Below are 18,453 nucleotides of genomic sequence, written 5' to 3'. Positions count from 1 at the left end.
GAAGAGGGAGGAGGCAGGGCTGTGGGTTTCTGTGGGTTTTCTTATTTTGTTCTGTGTTTGGAGAGGAATTTAGCTTATCACTTAAAAGAATATGACATGGCTGTGTTCTATTGGTTGGCGTAAAACCAGTGTTTTACTCCACAACCTGACCGAATTTAAACTCTTCTCTTATGGATAAATCACTTTCCTACTATATTTTTTGTGTAAATTTTCGATTTTGGGATCCATTTATCTATTTAAGGCTCCAAAGTAGGGGTAGCATTACCAATGCTTCAAGGGATCAAATGGCTCCAAAGTAGGGGCGGTGTTACAAATGCTTCAAGGGATTCTTTTGAACCCCCTGACATTATATAAAAAAAATTATATGCGTACAATATTATTTTATTAGTTTAATTTACTTTTAAAAATATTTTTGCATATCCTAACTCAATGAACCCCTTGACTTTATATAAAAAATTATATGTATACAATATTATTTTATTAGTTTAATTTACTTTTAAAAACATTTTTGTGCATCCTAACTTAAATCTTGCACACTTTGACATAAATCAGTTTAACCCAAAACTAAACAACACATATCAGGCCATTCCAAAACCAACTAGTAACATAAATCACAAATCTCTTTCATGAACCTCTTTTCTCTATCTAACTATTGGTATCTTTGACTTTAAAAGTAAACAATGAATGTTTGTGAGTTGTAATGTATATCTTTTTATTATAAATTTATATATTATTTGTGTAATTGCATGTCTATACTGACTGACTGTGTGTGTTATTTATTTATTTATTTTTGTTACACTATTATTTGTGTAAATGTGTGCGTGTATAATAAAATATAATATAACTTTATATAATTTAATAATTAGGAAATATCTGGGTTTGTTATATGTGTGTGTATTGTAATCATGTTATAAGTGCTTGGCCTATTGATTTCTTTTGGAAAGGGAGTATGTGCAAGCTGTTTATTTCAAGAATAGGCTGAATAAAAGTTTGTTATAAATTTAGTGATTAAAAAAAGTTAGTAATTCTTCAAACATATATATTTTTTAAGAATACTAAATATTTTAACACACACACACACAAGGAGAGGGGGAGAAAGTTTTAAAGAAACTAACAGTGGTGTTGGTGTATATTCAAAATGGTCTAACTCTTGGATACACAACACAGACTTTAAACCTCTATAACTTACACTCATTTTTCAATGTGAGATTAACCCATTGTTTTTTATTTTGAGAATATTAAGAATTTTAACACACACACATATATAAGGGGAGGGGGGAGAAGGTTTTAAAGAAATTAACAGTGGTGTATATCCAAAAGGGTCTAACTCTTCAAACATTTGATTGGTTAAGTAGACACATAGTGTATTATTTATAAAGAAAAATGCCCATACACCCTCTAAACTTTCAACTAGTGGCCAAAAGACTCCTCAACTTTTATATTGGCCAATTTACTCCTTAAACTATTCAAAACTGCCAAATCAATACTTCAGTTAGTCTCACGTTCAAACACTAACGGAATAAACACGTGGGACTCACGTGACTGTTAAAAACAAACTTAATCACACAAAAGTCCAAAACCAAGCAGAAAGAGGAAGGAAGAGAAACGAGTCTGACTATGAAAGAGCTCAGGCGGTCAGTTCAGAGCCACCGTGAGCTTTCCCTTGCCGTCTCGCCCCCTTGTCCCGACGGGGCCTTGGTGGTTCCGCAGCACTGTTCTATCTTGGTATGTTTTTTTTTTTTTTTTTTTTTNAAAAAACCTTATTATTTAAAAGAAATGTTAAATTATTTCAGTGAGAAATCCAAATGGTATATATATATATATATTATTAAAGTCATATAGATTCTCATAGGTCTAGCAAACAACCAGTTATCCTTGTTGACACTCTATTTTGCTACCGATGAAAATTCAATGTTAATTAAGATAGACTTGAGCATACAATTATTGTTAATTGATTTTAACTGGTCCTTGATAAGAATAATTTTAACCAATTAAAAAAAAATTAATTTTCATTGGTCCAAAGAAAAGAAAAGAAATAAACATGCATACATATCACATGTGAATCTGTGATAGCAACTTAAATGATAATTAGGGATTTACAATTATTAAATTTGTTTTTCTTCTTAGAAACCAAAAAATTTTATTTTCTAAATAAATCTTTACCAACGCATAATTGCCATACACCCATAACCAATCAAAACGTCCACCTCAGTTTTGATCTTATTGCAAAAATGTACTATAACATACCAAACTTGCTATGGTAAATGTACGGGAAAAATGCCATACACCTCTAAACTTTCAACTAGTGGCCAAAAGACTCCCTAACTTTTATATTGGCCAATTTACTCCTTAAACTATTCAAAACTGCCAAATCAATACTTCAGTTAGTCTCATGTTTGATAGAAATTTAGACCCCTTAAACCAACCAGATTAACCTAGTTAATTAGCCAAGTGATTAACTTAGTCAATTTATGCAAATCTAAATTATCACAATCACACAATCATATCAAGAATATAAATCAGCGGAATAATAAATAACACAAGATATGATCACCTAGGAAACCACACAGTAAAAACCTAGGAGGATTTGACCTAGCTATCCTCAAGGTAAATTGAATCCACTATGCGAAAGAATCGAAGTTCATACAAAAGGACTTACAAGAGAGGTTTGGGTACAAAACCCTAGATACAAAAGAGGCACTCTCTTCTCTCTCTCAAGAGTCTCAAGTGAATGCTCTCTTAAATATACGTAGATATTGTTGTGTTTTTTGGTTTTTTTTTTTTTTTTTTTGAAAAAGTCATTGGGTGTGTTAGAGATATTATAGCCCAAGAGGCCCATATATATTTTGGGCCCATGTTCTCTACAACAATGACACTAGTCTTAAGTTAGTCTAGAATTAGGCTAGAATCCTATAGTATATAAATCTTAGATTCATTATAATATAACTTGAATAGCAAAGAAGTGGGTGTTAATTAGCTCTATTAGAAAAATCTTATATTGTCAAATAAAAGAATTAAGGTTCAAAATATATTTATACCAAAAAACCAATGGGTTTGAAGTCTGTTTACACCAAAATCCAATTGGCGTCTTAGCTAGATAATAAAAAATCGAGCAATTATAATAAAGTGAATGGTATAGGTTGAAAATTTAGTTCATCTATCAAAAAGAAAAGAGAATAGCAAAGATGAAGTTATTAAGGGCTTTTCCTTGTGGATGTAAGCTTTTAGCTGAACTATAACAAATATTTTCTTTAACTTTTCTCCTTGCGCTCTTTCAATCACTCAACAACTGTAGCAATTGTGAAATAAGAAAGAAATACTACTCATGACACAATCCAACTCTTATTTATCTTGGACAAGCTTAATTTAAGAAATCACATACATCTCTTGACTTATTTTGACTCACATGATTAAAGCAAGAAAAAGTGCATGGCATGGCTCTCGATGTTCCTTAGGCATCCCGTGCCTAGTGTCATTAGAAAAGACCGAAGAAACTCTTCAGGTACAATTTATTTGGAAACCAGTGTATAAGAGGTATAAGAATCCATGCACGCAACAAAAGCACAACAAATTTTCAGTAATCTGTTTTTCATTAAGATACTAGCTACTACGGATAAGTTAGCTCTAGCTGCGTGAAGTTGGCTTGACTGAGAACCAAGTTTGGATGCCAGTTAAAACAAGCTCTAATAATATGCCAAAAAAGGCTGGAATCGACCAGGGGCTATCGAAATAGTCATGATAAAATCGAAACATTCGACTCTTCAATGTTTGATGATGCTTGTCGATGTCTGCTCTTACGTCTGAATATATATTGAAGTTTGGAACCAAGTTGGTGCCAAGCTCATTGAAGATTTTAGCCACTGCCTGGTCGCTGCCAAGGAAGTTTTGGAGTATCCCCGCTTTCCTTAACTCCATAACATGGTCAGCATGATTCATGAGTGAATTAAGAAAGCATACGTAAGAAGTGATCTCATAATTGTTGATGAAGTCTGGACACATTTCAAAGGCCATCAAGTTGAAGAACTTTTGCCCTGTTGAGTTGTCCACTTTCATCTTAGGAATGGTAAGATATCCAATGAAACATGAACGAATATAAGAAATGTCATTTAAGAAGGAAGTTTTACAAGGCTTCAACCAGATCCCTGCATTTTTAAGGTCCTGTACATTGCGATAGGATTGCCAATCTTTCTTTGAATTCTCTTGGCTGCTGTTATAAACCTTTTTTGGATTATCCAAGAGACTTGTCCTCAGAAGGTGGAGAAGATGGGTGGGCTTCCTTTCTCCATCCATTGATAGTCTTTGTTCATGTGGGGTCTCCTTGGAATGAAGGCTCTCCCCTTTCTTGCTTTCTGCTTGATGCCAATCTGATTTTTGATCGGACACGTTTTCAATGAAAATATTAATCGATTCCTTCAACTCTTTTTTCTTCACACTCAACTTCATCAACCATTTCAGGAGACGATAAGGAAGTTGGTTCTCCAGCAAAAACAAATCCTGTTGTCCAAGGACTGCACAGTCATGTTTTATATTCAAATCTTCGAACTTATTAGTAGTAGAGCAGTATATGTATTGAAGTATTGCACAGCCATCCAGGAACAAAATCCAAGCGAGGTCCTTATCAGGGTAGTCTTTAGTCGCGTCCTCCTCGTAGTATTCCCTCAGTTCCTTGATGTTTTCCTCAACCTTCTTGTATAATTCGTCTATAGCCTTGCCGCTTTCTTTGATGAACTCCGAGGCCAATATAAGCTTGTACTTCTCTGCTAACTGGTATTTTGGTTTGCCATAATGGATAGGACCAAGTGATACTGCTCTTGGCTCATAGTACTTCTTGAAACCCTTGTTCTCTCGCAGTAAGAATGCAAACTTTTGTATCGTTTGTATCTTTGGTATTGCGTTTGGAGGTTTAGTCTTCGCATTCTCTCCTGCCTCCATTACCAATTTAAACATCGACTCCGTGGAGGGCAGTGATTTGTATTGACGAACTGCTCTGCGTCTTATCCCCTGCAGCAATGACAAGTTAGTCTTGGCTGATGCTTGTTTCACCGAACTTTCTCTTTTGTCATGTGCTGGACTCAACACGTGTGGGTCCAACCCTATCCGAGAAGGAGAATACATATACGGGATGTATGGTGTGTTTTCTCTTCTAAAGCAATTTATGTTCCTGTTTTAGTATTTTAATTCGTGCTTGATGGTACTTTGAAACTTTGGTTTAAGAAATTTGGGACGGTTGCTTTTATTCGAAAATTATAGTTGGTATTAAGTATACACTTTTCTGAAGCAGCAATATTTTAGAACTTGATAAACATACAAGCTTGGAATTTAATTTGCCAGATATATAGAAAAAATATATATAAAAGAGAGTGTTACTTGCTTTTAGCTTTGCCTTTCATTTACTTATTTATTTATTTATTTTTATTTTTAAGAAGCCTTTCATTTACACTGCACGTTTTTTTGAATAAAATATTGATAATGACTAGCTTTATGTCTTAATTATCCACATTGAGCAAGCTTGGTATTTAACATGCTTAATTTCATGTAAATCTTTGCTTTTGTACTAGCTTTAGTGTGTTTAGATTTAAAAAAAAAAAAAAAGCTTGTTTCTCTAAAATTAAGTTGAATATGATCCTCTCTATTCACACACACACACACAGAGAGAAAAGGTCCAACTTATTTTTAGTGACAACTTATGCATAGCTTTTTAAAATTATATTTATTTTATGTCTAGTTGTAATTTTATTGAACTTAATTTTTGAAGAAAATAACAAATAAAAATAAGCTGTCCCAAATGAATTTTACTCGGATATTTTTTTCCCCAAAATAGGGAAGTGAAGGGGCTATTTGGATTTTCAGTTTCTATCACCCATAACTCAGTTTCCATCACCCATAACTCAAAAATGATGGGTCCCACGATTGAGTAGTTTGTTTGGATGTGTTTTCAATTTTTGTTTCCATCACTTAATTCTCTGATTTTTGAGTGATGAGTTATGGATACTGAAAACACATTTTAGGTGTTTTCAAGTTATCAAAACTGAGTTATGATGGAAAAATTGTAATTTCACTCAAGTTATGGGCCTCACAATTAGTGTTTAGTAATTTTAGTGGTCAGCTTTTACTCCTAACTGCTCTCTTTCATACCATACCAAACCCATTTCATTCAACACCCTTCCTTTACTTTCTTCATCTTCTCTTCCCAAGCACAACCTCTCCATACCCTTCCTTTACTTGCTTCATCTTCTTTTCCCAACATCATTATCATGAGAAAAGCTAGCTTAGAAGGAGATTCATACCATAGCTGAAGGAGATCTCCATCTTACATGCTCCCCGCCACCTGTGATGGTGAAGATCAAGGACGAAGCTACAACAAACTCACCGATTTCAGGCTCCACAGATTAGATCCACAATCTTTCTTCCTTGCTCCATTGGTTTGGGTGGTGGTTTTTTTTTTTTTTCTCAGTTCCTTGCTCAACAGGTAAAGGACGAAAAGTGAGTCACTGTCTATAGTTTATTCACAAAAGTATACCACGTAATGAAGGCCATATGCAAGTTTCAGTCTTTTATATTTTATTCTTACATGTCTGATAGATTAAATTTTAACCGGTAAAGTTTTTTCTTGCTAAATAAGATATCTGAATTTCAACAAGTAAATTGCCAAAAAAAAAAAAAATTTATACTTGGTATATATATTATATATGTATATGATTATATATATATAATAAATTTATTTATTTATTTAAAATAAAAAAAAAATTTGACCTACAAAAAATTATTGAATAGCCTAAATTGAGAATCTCAAGAATTTTGGTTCAATAAAAATAGATTAATGTTATGTCTATAACATTTTTACAATAATTTCACACAATACTAGATAACAAGTTGTTATTGGTTTTAAATTGAACTTACCACTGTCATTAGATTTTATCCATCAATAACAACTTTTTAACTAAAATTTGTTGCAAAATTATTGTGAAAATATTGTGGACATAGCATTTTACACAAAAATAATTTGGCCCAAACATAATCTTTAACCCTTTAAATAAAAAGTAAAAGATTAGACAACAACAAGATTAGAATTAATATTCCTAACTTTTAAATATTCGAATAGAAGTAGATGTAAGTGCTATATATATATATATATATATAGGCCCTTAACATGTTGTAGTTGGTTTGTGTTTAGACAGTAAGGAGTGTTTGCTGCAGCTCTTTTCAGTTGCTTTTCGTTGTTGTAATTTCTTTGTATCTTTGTGTTTCAAAAATTCTTGCTCACCAACAGAAAAAATGCAAAAGTCCTAAATTTCTCAAGCAAAGTTCCAACGTACTATCAAGTATAAATTAAACACTAGAACATGGAGCAGCTGTATCGGAGGAACATTGTCATAAGAGAAGCAGGGGAAACCAGCAGTGGTCATTCTCCAACACCAATGATACAAAAGGTTATATTCTTGCTGCGACATGATCAATACCTTATAAAATTTCATATTCATTCATCTTCATTCATACTTCACTATTGAACTGTTGAGGGAGCAAATTTTGTTTAATTGGGAGAAATTAATCACACCAATAGTACTAACTCCTTATCTTTGATTTCAATAACATCTGCGTTTTTTGTTTCCAATTTCGATGTAGTTGAAACACAAAGCCAATAACAACTCTTTCCTTTTTCACTAAATATGACAATTTTTTTCTTTTAAAGTACTAGATGAAGATGGGAACCATACCAACAAAGTACGACAAAAGTATGCGTTTTTGGTACCTTGCGTGACTGACGCAAAAGATGAGCCATAAACACTATGTTTACTGCAAAGCCTTTTTTTTTTTTTTCACAAGGGGCTGTTGATTTGATAGGAGTTGTTTTCCTTTTTTTGGGAAACAAAATTTATTGCAAAACTGTATAATATGAAATTTAGGAACAAGCTTTTTCTTTATTGTATCATTGTTTAGGAGCTGTTTGGTTTTAATAAAAATATTATTCTTCACTCAATTTTCGTCACTTATCACTCATGACTCGTTCCTATTACTCAAATAATCCCCAAATATCTGCATAGCCCGGTTTGGCACCTAAACTGGTTCAGTTTCAACTCCAAAAACTCAAAAAATTGGGATTCACACTTTGACATATGCTACCAGTGCACCAGAACCCCTACACGGCCCTCTTCACTCCACTTACCACAAAACCCAACTTTACCAAACCAAAGTTCTTCACTTCCCTTCGCAGCCTCAACACCATTGTCCTTGCTACTCCTCTTTCATTTTCATTATTTCCTTGGTAATGTCATGCTTTTTTTACCCCCCCCCCCCCCCTTTTTGTGTGTGTGTGTATCATGGATGATGTAATTATCTATGTTCACTCAAATATCATTTTTTTTTTTTTTTTGGTTCAGTTGTAAAACCCACCCCACATAACTNTACAAGGACGAAAAGTGAGTCACTGTCTATAGTTTATTCACCAAAGATATACCACGTAATGAAGGCCATATGCAAGTTTCAGTCTTTTATATTTTATTCTTACATGTCTGATAGATTAAATTTTAACCGGTAAAGTTTTTTCTTGCTAAATAAGATATCTGAATTTCAACAAGTAAATTGCCAAAAAAAAAAAAAATTATACTTGGTATATATATATATATATATATGATTATATATATATAATAAATTTATTTATTTATTTAAAAATAAAAAAAAAATTTGACCTACAAAAAATTATTGAATAGCCTAAATTGAGAATCTCAAGAATTTTGGTTCAATAAAAATAGATTAATGTTATGTCTATAACATTTTTACAATAATTTCACACAATACTAGATAACAAGTTGTTATTGGTTTTAAATTGAACTTACCACTGTCATTAGATTTTATCCATCAATAACAACTTTTTAACTAAAATTTGTTGCAAAATTATTGTGAAAATATTGTGGACATAGCATTTACACAAAAATAATTTGGCCCCAAACATAATCTTTAACCCTTTAAATAAAAAGTAAAAGATTAGACAACAACAAGATTAGAATTAATATTCCTAACTTTTAAATATTCGAATAGAAGTAGATGTAAGTGCTATATATATATATATATATATGGCCCTTAACATGTTGTAGTTGGTTTTGGTTTAGACAGTAAGGAGTGTTTGCTGCAGCTCTTTTCAGTTGCTTTTCTGTTGTTGTAATTTCTTTGTATCTTTGTGTTTCAAAAATTCTTGCTCACCAACAGAAAAAATGCAAAAGTCCTAAATTTCTCAAGCAAAGTTCCAACGTACTATCAAGTATAAATTAAACACTAGAACATGGAGCAGCTGTATCGGAGGAACATTGTCATAAGAGAAGCAGGGGAAACCAGCAGTGGTCATTCTCCAACACCAATGATACAAAAGGTTATATTCTTGCTGCGACATGATCAATACCTTATAAAATTTCATATTCATTTCATCTTCATTCATACTTCACTATTGAACTGTTGAGGGAGCAAATTTTGTTTAATTGGGAGAAATTAATCACACCAATAGTACTAACTCCTTATCTTTGATTTCAATAACATCTGCGTTTTTTGTTTCCAATTTCGATGTAGTTGAAACACAAAGCCAATAACAACTCTTTCCTTTTTCACTAAATATGACAATTTTTTTCTTTTAAAGTACTAGATGAAGATGGGAACCATACCAACAAAGTACGACAAAAGTATGCGTTTTTGGTACCTTGCGTGACTGACGCAAAAGATGAGCCATAAACACTATGTTTACTGCAAAGCCTTTTTTTTTTTTTTCACAAGGGGCTGTTGATTTGATAGGAGTTGTTTTCCTTTTTTTGGGAAACAAAATTTATTGCAAAACTGTATAATATGAAATTTAGGAACAAGCTTTTTCTTTATTGTATCATTGTTTAGGAGCTGTTTGGTTTTAATAAAAATATTATTCTTCACTCAATTTTCGTCACTTATCACTCATGACTCGTTCCTATTACTCAATAATCCCCAAATATCTGCATAGCCCGGTTTGGCACCTAAACTGGTTCAGTTTCAACTCCAAAAACTCAAAAAATTGGGATTCACACTTTGACATATGCTACCAGTGCACCAGAACCCCTACACGGCCCTCTTCACTCCACTTACCACAAAACCCAACTTTACCAAACCAAAGTTCTTCACTTCCCTTCGCAGCCTCAACACCATTGTCCTTGCTACTCCTCTTTCATTTTCATTATTTCCTTGGTAATGTCATGCTTTTTTTACCCCCCCCCCCCCCCTTTTTGTGTGTGTGTGTATCATGGATGATGTAATTATCTATGTTCACTCAAATATCATTTTTTTTTTTTTTTGGGTTCAGTTGTAAAACCCACCCCACATAACTATGTATGAGATTTGTTTAAACTGTGGGATTCGGCCAAACTTTCACAGCTCAGAACTGAGAAAAAAAAAAAAAAAAAAAAAATTTTTTTTTTTTTTTGAGAAGGACCTGTTGAGCAAGTTTGGTACAAAAATATGCCCAATTTCTTACGTGGTATACTTTTCTGAATAAACTATAGACAATGACTCACTTTATGTCCTTCACCTGTTGAGCAAGTTTGGTATAAAATATGCCCAATTTTTTAAGATAAGACTTAATTACAGTACTTAGGTGTTGTTCTTTAGGTTCTTTTCTTAAAATTTTGCAACGTAATTTTTTTCTCATAAGATGAAAATGTATATTTTAGTTAAGTAGCCATATAACAGAATTTTAAAAGGAGAACTTAAAGAAAAACATCTAAGGTACTGTATATAAATTTTTTCTATTCCTTAATGTACCATATATGTGGAAAAAAAATTATTTTACATTTTTTTTTTATAGAGTTCAACCTATGGCGTCCGTTTTTTATGATTGTACTTGACGGAACTGACGAACTCATTTACCAAAGACGACGACCATGATACCAACGAAGATATCCCTGGATGAGCAAATTAATACCCACGTCATTGACGAAGGTAGGAAGGCCATTCAATGCAGCACAATTACACCCAGAACGGTTACAAGGCCAACTGTATGAACTATTGGAGCACATGAAAGCCACATTACACAGCACCAAACATTACTAAGAGGAGCATTAAGACCTCCATAACTACCCCAACGGCTAGAAACGATGAAAGCATATATAAAGTCCACACATTGCCAAGTACAAGGTAGAGCCACACACAAACACTAAGAGATCTCTTTCATTCTATTCAATTACATTGTTTATTCCCAAGAGAGTTTCTTATATTGATTTTGGCATTGGAGGCATTGTGCCAGGCACCACACCAGTGACCACCTTTAAGAGTACGTTCATACAAGCTGAGGATTGCTTCCATCTGACCAACTCGACTGACGAGCTGATGCTTCATCAGTATAACTCTACTGACGAACTTACTCTACTGACAAACTTACTTGACTAACGAACTTACGCTTCATCAGTTTGGCGTCATCTGTGGGGACGTGATGTTTTCATTTTTATATTCGAAAATGCTGCTTCCATCAACTTCAGTATTCAGATGGAGTCCAATCAAGATTCCGTAGCCTTGGCTCAACAAGTCCAAGCTCTTGCGGCCGCCATTGAGGAACTTACTAGGCAAAATTAGGAAATGAAGTTATGGCTTCAACAGGAGCAGAATCGATCCAAAAACAACGTAGAGGACAAGGGAAATAGCCATAAAAGGAGTGACCATCGAAGACCCATTACTCCGGCAGAACAGAATTTAGAACTTCTTCAAGAGATGAGGAAGGAGATGGACGAGTTAAGAAATGTCATCAGAGAGAAGACAAACCAGAGCATGGGCAGAATGGTGAGGGCAACAGACTCGCCTTTCACAGCAGCGGTCCTGGGATACCCAGTACCTTCGAAGTTTCGACTGCCATAACTTGAGCCGTTTGACGGGCTCAAGGATCCCCAGGACCACCTCAACACCTTCAAGATGATACTGGACCTTCAACAGCCCCCTGACGAGATAATGTGCCGTTCTTTCCCCACCACTTTCAAAGGAGCAGCGAGGGAGTGGTTCACCAAGTTGCCAACATCATCCATCGATAACTTCAAACAGCTGAACAATGCCTTTTTACGTCATTTCATTGGAGGAAAACGTCCTAAGAGGTCGGCGGATCATTTACTCACCATCAAACAAGGAGAGAAAGAAACCTTGAGGTCCTATGTGAAACGCTTCACTCGAAAAACCTTAAAGGTGGACAAAGCTGACGATAAGGTGCAGTTGACGACCTTCAAAGCGGGACTGTGATCCAGGGAGTTCGTTTCTTCACTCGCAAAAAATCCTCCAAAAACGATGGTGGAGATGCTCCTGAAAGCACAAAAGTATATGAACGCAGAAGAAGCACTGGCTGCCATAAGGGACGTGGAAAACCAAGGAACAAGGAAAGGAAGGAGGACGAACGTAGAGGATAGAAAAGGGACCGCCCAGATCTTCGGTTCAGTGATGAAGGTGAGTCTAAAGGGGGTTTCTCCCGTCGGGGTTCTCGTTGTAGTTCTGTAAACCCACATGGGAAGGACCTTACCGAGTCACCCACTACTCTAGACAAGGTAGCTATCACCTGGAAACCCTAGACGGACAAAGGCTCCCGAGGCCATGGAACATCGAGCACTTGAAGAAATACCACCAATAGATGTAACAGGAAATGTATTCGTCATTGAAATTAATAAATGAATTATTCAGCTAATGTTTCCATAACAAGCAGGTCTGAGCAGCTACAAGTCTCAAAAATGGCTAAGTAACAAGATTTCGCTGTAAGTTACTGACGATGACAAGATCCCTAAATGGGTGTAAGTCACAAAAGCTAAAAATAGTTAAGTAACAAGATTTCGACTCGACAGATGTGAGTTACTGACGATGACAAAACGTTTTCATGGGTGTAAGCCAAAAATGGCTAAGTAACAAGATTCCATCTCAATGGATATAAGTTACTGACGATGACAAGATCTCTAAAAGGGTGTAAGTCACAAAAGCCAAAAAAAGGCTAAGTAACAAGATTCCGCCTCAACGGATGTAAGCTACTGATGATGACAAGATCCCTAAATGGGTGTAAGTCACAAAAGCCAAAAATGACTAAGTAACAAGATTCTACCTCGACGGATGTAAGTTACTAACGATGACAAGATCCCTAAATGGGTGTAAGTCACAAATGACTAAGTAACAAGATTCCGCCTCAACGGATATAAGTTACTGACGATGACAAGATCCCTAGAAGGGTGTAAGTCACAAAAGCCAAAAAAGGCTAAGTAAAAAGATTCCGCCTCGATGGATGTAAGTTACTGACGAGGACAAAATCCTTAAAAGGTTGTAAGTCACAAAAGCCAAAAATGGCTAAGCCAAAAATGACTTAAAAGGGTGTAAGTCACAAAAGGTACTGAGGAAGAGAAGGGGAGAAGTTTAGAAATAAAGGCTCAGAAAACTAAAAACTAGCGAGAAACCCAATGGTCACACGAATTGGAGTTATTTACAGCCCAAAACCTTTCACATTCTACGGTCGTCATTACAAGTCATGACGACCACAGAATCGGGGGGCAGCTGACGGGACTGACAAACTCATTTACCGAAGACGACGACCATGATACCGACAAAGATATCCCTGGACGAGCAAATTAATACCCACGTCATTGACGAAGGCAGGAAGGCCATTCAATGCAGCACAATTACACCCAGAACGGTTACAAGGCCAACTGTATGAACCGTTGGAGCACATTAAAGCCACATTACACAGCACCAAATGTTACCAAGAGGAGCATTAAGACCTCCATAACTACCCCAACGGCTAGAAGCTATGAAAGCATATATAAAGCTCACACATTGCCAAGTACAAGGTAGAGCCACACACAAACACTAAGAGATCTCTTTCATTCTGTTCAATTACATTGTTTATTCCCAAGAGAGCTTCTTATATTGGCTTTGGCATCAGAGGCATTGTGGCAGGCACCACACTGGTGACCACCTTTTAAAGTACGTTCATACAGGCTGAAGATTGCTTCCATTTGACCAACTCAACTGATGAGCTTACGCTTCATCAGTATAACTCTATTGACGAACTTACTCTACTGACGAACTTACTCTACTGACAAACTTACTTGACTAATGAACTTACGCTTCATCAGTACTCATTATCATCAGACCAAAACACCAATTAGATTTTGGTGTAGATGGGGATTGAATTACAGATCTTTTATTTCATATGTTTTTTTTAAGAGAGTTTCAACCTATAGCATCCGCTCTTAATGATAACTCATTATTATCAAACAAAGACACCAATTGATTTTTGGTGTAGGCAAGGATTGAACCTCAAATCTCTTATTCAACCATCAGAAACTTTACCAGTTGAGCTAACTGAAACCCACCACCTATTTCATATGTTAAATGTGGATATATTAAAAAAGTTTGGATAATATATGCGAAATTATAGATATTAATTATGTGTATGAAGTGTACTTTTTTCTTAGAAAAAAAAACTCAAGTTTACATTAATGAGCATGTAATAATATTTTTAAAATAAAGTTTACTATAAACTTAGTTGTAAATTAAAACAACTCCCATTTAAGAAATTAACATTATTGCATATTTCGAAAATCTTACCGTTAAATTGCATGTTATTTATATTTTTAACACACATCTCAAATTTGTGTCAGTCAGATGTTATTTATTATTTGATCTATATAATTAATTTTAAACTAAAAAAAAACTCAAAATTTAAATATTTGAATCTTGATTGATGACATAATTTATTAATTTTTTATATTCTAAAAATTTTATTTGTATGAAAGATATAAAAAGAAAATGTAATCTAATAATAAATTTACTAAGATTTATATCTAATAAAAAATACTGAATGAAGTTATAATTTTAGGTTATAATTAAGTTTGTTGCCGAATTTCTTTCATATTTTGAACGTGTGGACAAAAATTTAAAAGAAATTGAAACTAGCTTAAGGCTTTTGGTTACAAGGTACACTTTTCTGAATAAACTATTGGTAGCGGACTTAGATGTCTTTCCCATTGAGCAGGTATGGTATTAAACATACTGAATTTCAATGAAGTCTCTTTGCTTTGATATTCGAGCTTAGTTTATGCTAATCTAATCTACTAATTTAATTAATTTTAAACGATTATAAAAAATAATAATAAATGTAGATTACATTAGGAATAATAATCTTTATTATTGAAAATAAAAGATATTGTAATGAAATAATTATTATTATTCATAAGTTTGGTTGTTATATAAGAAAAACTTGTAAAAGACAATGTATAAGGAAATTTTATATTTTTGGAAATATATTAATTTTAAAACCTATTATATGCACTAAAGAATAGTTATTACATCCATTTTAAAGAGAAATAGATATTCTTCAATTTAAAGAATAGTTATTCCAATGTAATGACTAATTCACGTAATAAATATGTAACCAAATAACCGAATTGATATTACACATGAATAACTATTTCATTACAGGACTTATTACAGCGTACCAAACGTACCCTAAAATTTAAAAACTTCCGAGCATTATAAATTTCCGTTGTCAATATATCATATGGTCGCCATGTTAGTTACCTATTGATTTTTTTATTTTATTTTTTCCAAATTAGTTTACATTTTTTTTTTTGCTGAGTAAAAAAAACTCTGAATTTTTTTTTTCTTTTCAAATTAGTTTGCATAAACTTTCCTTCCTTGGGTCTCGTGTATCACATTGACTCTTACGGTTGAAGCATAATTGACAAATCATTCTTCAAAAAATTCCAGAAAAAGATAACCGTGACTAAAGTACATTAGTACAGTGAAACCATAGCACAGAGTTATGCTTGATACTAGGCCTGATGCAAAAATGTAAATTACAGTTTTATCGCAACAGTGTATACCAAACTTGCTGGGTAGATTATAAGACTTTCACGTGTATCACATATATTCTTAATTATTTTGTTTGAAGCACGATTTATCATAGAAATGTTGATGCGTATAACTAGCTAGGTTCGAATCATAAGAAAATTCTCACAAAAGTGACGCTACATTAGATACCAATCTTGCTGCATAAACATGAAGGAGGGACAAAAATGCCTTATGCCATTTTCGGGCAAATTATATAGCATTATGCCCTCCTTCCTAAACTAATTAGGAAAATGCTCATCTTTTAAAACTCGATTTTTGATAAATCGAGTTAGGCTATATAGTGGCGTTTTTAAGGAGCCCATAATGACGTTTTAAAGACCTATAGTGATGTTTTTTAACTCGACTTCAATGAAATTAAGTTATAGGCAATGAAATTGACCTATAGTGGCATTTTTTTACCCATAACTCGATTTCATTGAAGTCGAGTTAAAAAAACGTCATTATAGGTCCTTAAAACATCACTATAGGCTCCTTAAAATGTCACTATAATGCCTAAGAATTTTTTTTTTTTTTAAACTCAATTTATCAAAAATCGAGTTTTAAAAGATGGGCATTTTTCTATTTAATTTAAGAAGGAAGACATAATGCTATATAATTTGCCCGAAAAGGGCAAAAACCCATTTTGTCCCACGAAGGAGTAACACATAATTTATAGGAAAAAGTGTGTAAATTTTGAAAGTTGGGCATCACATACCACGCTTGCTTTAGTAAAAGGTTAAAAAAAATGGTTTGGTTCGTGCTCATGCTGCCATACACGGCTTCATCAAAAACTCAAGCCTGAATAATAAAACAAGTTTGGGCTTCAAAGCAGTATGTAAATTAAATTCCTTGATATATGAATAAAGTTCAAATGCACTACGGAAATTGTTTAAGGGAAAAAAATATTACACACGTTCAAAAAAATAATTGAAATTGTGTCTTAAAATCATAATACCGATTGACAATTGGCTAGCTTGGGTCCCAAAAAATTGGCACTTCTGAAAGCCAAGTCACGCGGCCAAGTTAAAAGCCAAGATAAATTGAAGTGCAAAACAATTGGCACTTCTCAAACCATGCAAAAGTGAAAGATTCGTGCGATGAATATGACTTTTTATTGTTTTGCTAAAAAAATTAGAAATTATACTGTTAGAATATAATAATAATTTAAAAACTTTTAAAGCATATATCGATTTATTTAACTGAAATAATTTAAGTAATAAATGTCTTATGACAATGTTCCTCCGATGCAACTCATCCATGTCCTAGAATTGGATTTACACTTGATAAACTTTGCTTGAGGAATTTAGGAGTGTTGCAATTTTTCTTTCCATGAATATGCAAGAGTTTTTGAAACACACATGCAAAGATATTACAAAGAACAAGCAGCTGAAACTAAAAGAGCAGCCGCAAACACTTCTTACTGTCTAGAATCTAGATTACAAACTAATTACATTATGCTACATTTCATTAAAATATAAAAAAAAAATTTAATTGTTTATCTTTTTTTTATACACAACAACCACCATTTACTCACTTCCTTTATTCTCAAGATACATAAGAAAGATTAAAGGACTAAATACAAAATGAATAGTGCCAATATATATTTATAAGTATGGTTACTGTAGCAACTATATGTTTTTACATAAATTTGCATGGCCTGATGTAAGTGAATTTTGGGTTTTGTTGGCTAAAATGTGATACGTTTTCTATTATATAAGTACTGATGTGAGTGCTCTAAGGGCCATTAGTTTATGCAAAACTTTGGGTCTGTTTAGATACAGCTGAAAACTGAAAATATTGTAGCAAAATAATTTTTAAATGTGTAAATAGTACCGTGAGATCCATTTTTAATGAAAAAGTTACTGAAAAGTGAAAATTGTGGATCCGTGAACAGTGCACGAATGCACTGTTCATGGACAAAAGTCAACAAGTGCAGCTACTGTTCATTGAACAGTAGCCGCACAGTAACCGTGAACAGTGAAAAAGTTAGCCTGGGAATGCTGAAAAGTAAAAAAAAATAAATAAATAAAAAAAGAAAAGAAAAAAAAGAAAAGAGATAGAAACGCAAACGCGTTTGGGAAGCGCAATTTTACGCTTCCCAAAACACACACTTTATGTTTATTTTAGCATAAGAATCTACTTTTGCTATTTAAAATACTCACTTTTCAAAATATTTCATATCAAATTATCTATTTTATATTACATTTTATTAAAATATCATTTTTTCTTAATTTTTTGTAATTGTTTCTCTTTCTTTACATATAATAATCACTATCTACTCTTTTTCTTCTTCCTTAGGATACATAAAGAGAGAATAAAAAACTAAATGCAAAATAAATAGTATCAGTATAAATTTTTACGACTACCATAACAAACTTTTAAAGTTATACAATTATACATTGACTGATGCAAATCAACTTAAAAAGTTGTGAATACATATACACCTTTTTTTTAATCAACTATATTTTATGACTTGATAAAAATGGCAATCTTGAAATTTAATATACCAGTACCAGATATGTGGAAACAAATATAAAAGAAACTAAAACTTGCTTGGGTCGGTTGTTTACCAAAAAAAAGAAACTTGCTAGGGCTTCATTA

The 18,453-nt window shown here is 33.4% G+C and overlaps 1 protein-coding gene across 1 annotated transcript; it reads right to left on the bottom strand.

Annotated features, from left to right (window-relative positions):
• Nucleotides 1-3,483: 3,483 nt before the first annotated feature.
• Nucleotides 3,484-5,032, bottom strand: LOC112024014 (UPF0481 protein At3g47200). The gene has a single exon (XM_024056658.2). The coding sequence runs from the start codon at nucleotides 4,945-4,947 to the stop codon at nucleotides 3,625-3,627; it is 1,323 nt and encodes a 440-aa protein (XP_023912426.2). The 5' UTR covers nucleotides 4,948-5,032; the 3' UTR covers nucleotides 3,484-3,624.
• Nucleotides 5,033-18,453: the final 13,421 nt, after the last annotated feature.

The sequence above is a fragment of the Quercus suber genome, unplaced genomic scaffold (genome assembly GCF_002906115.3).
Source record: "Quercus suber isolate HL8 unplaced genomic scaffold, Cork oak 2.0 scaffold_106, whole genome shotgun sequence".
NCBI classification, from domain to species: domain Eukaryota; kingdom Viridiplantae; phylum Streptophyta; class Magnoliopsida; order Fagales; family Fagaceae; genus Quercus; species Quercus suber.
Note: the sequence above shows the minus strand (reverse complement) of the source record. Positions and strands in the feature narration are given on the sequence as shown.

Excerpts from the sequence above, each read along its gene's own strand:
- LOC112024014 (XM_024056658.2), bottom strand. The coding sequence starts at position 4,947 with ATGTTTAAATTGGTAATGGAGGCAGGAGAGAATGCGAAGACTAAACCT.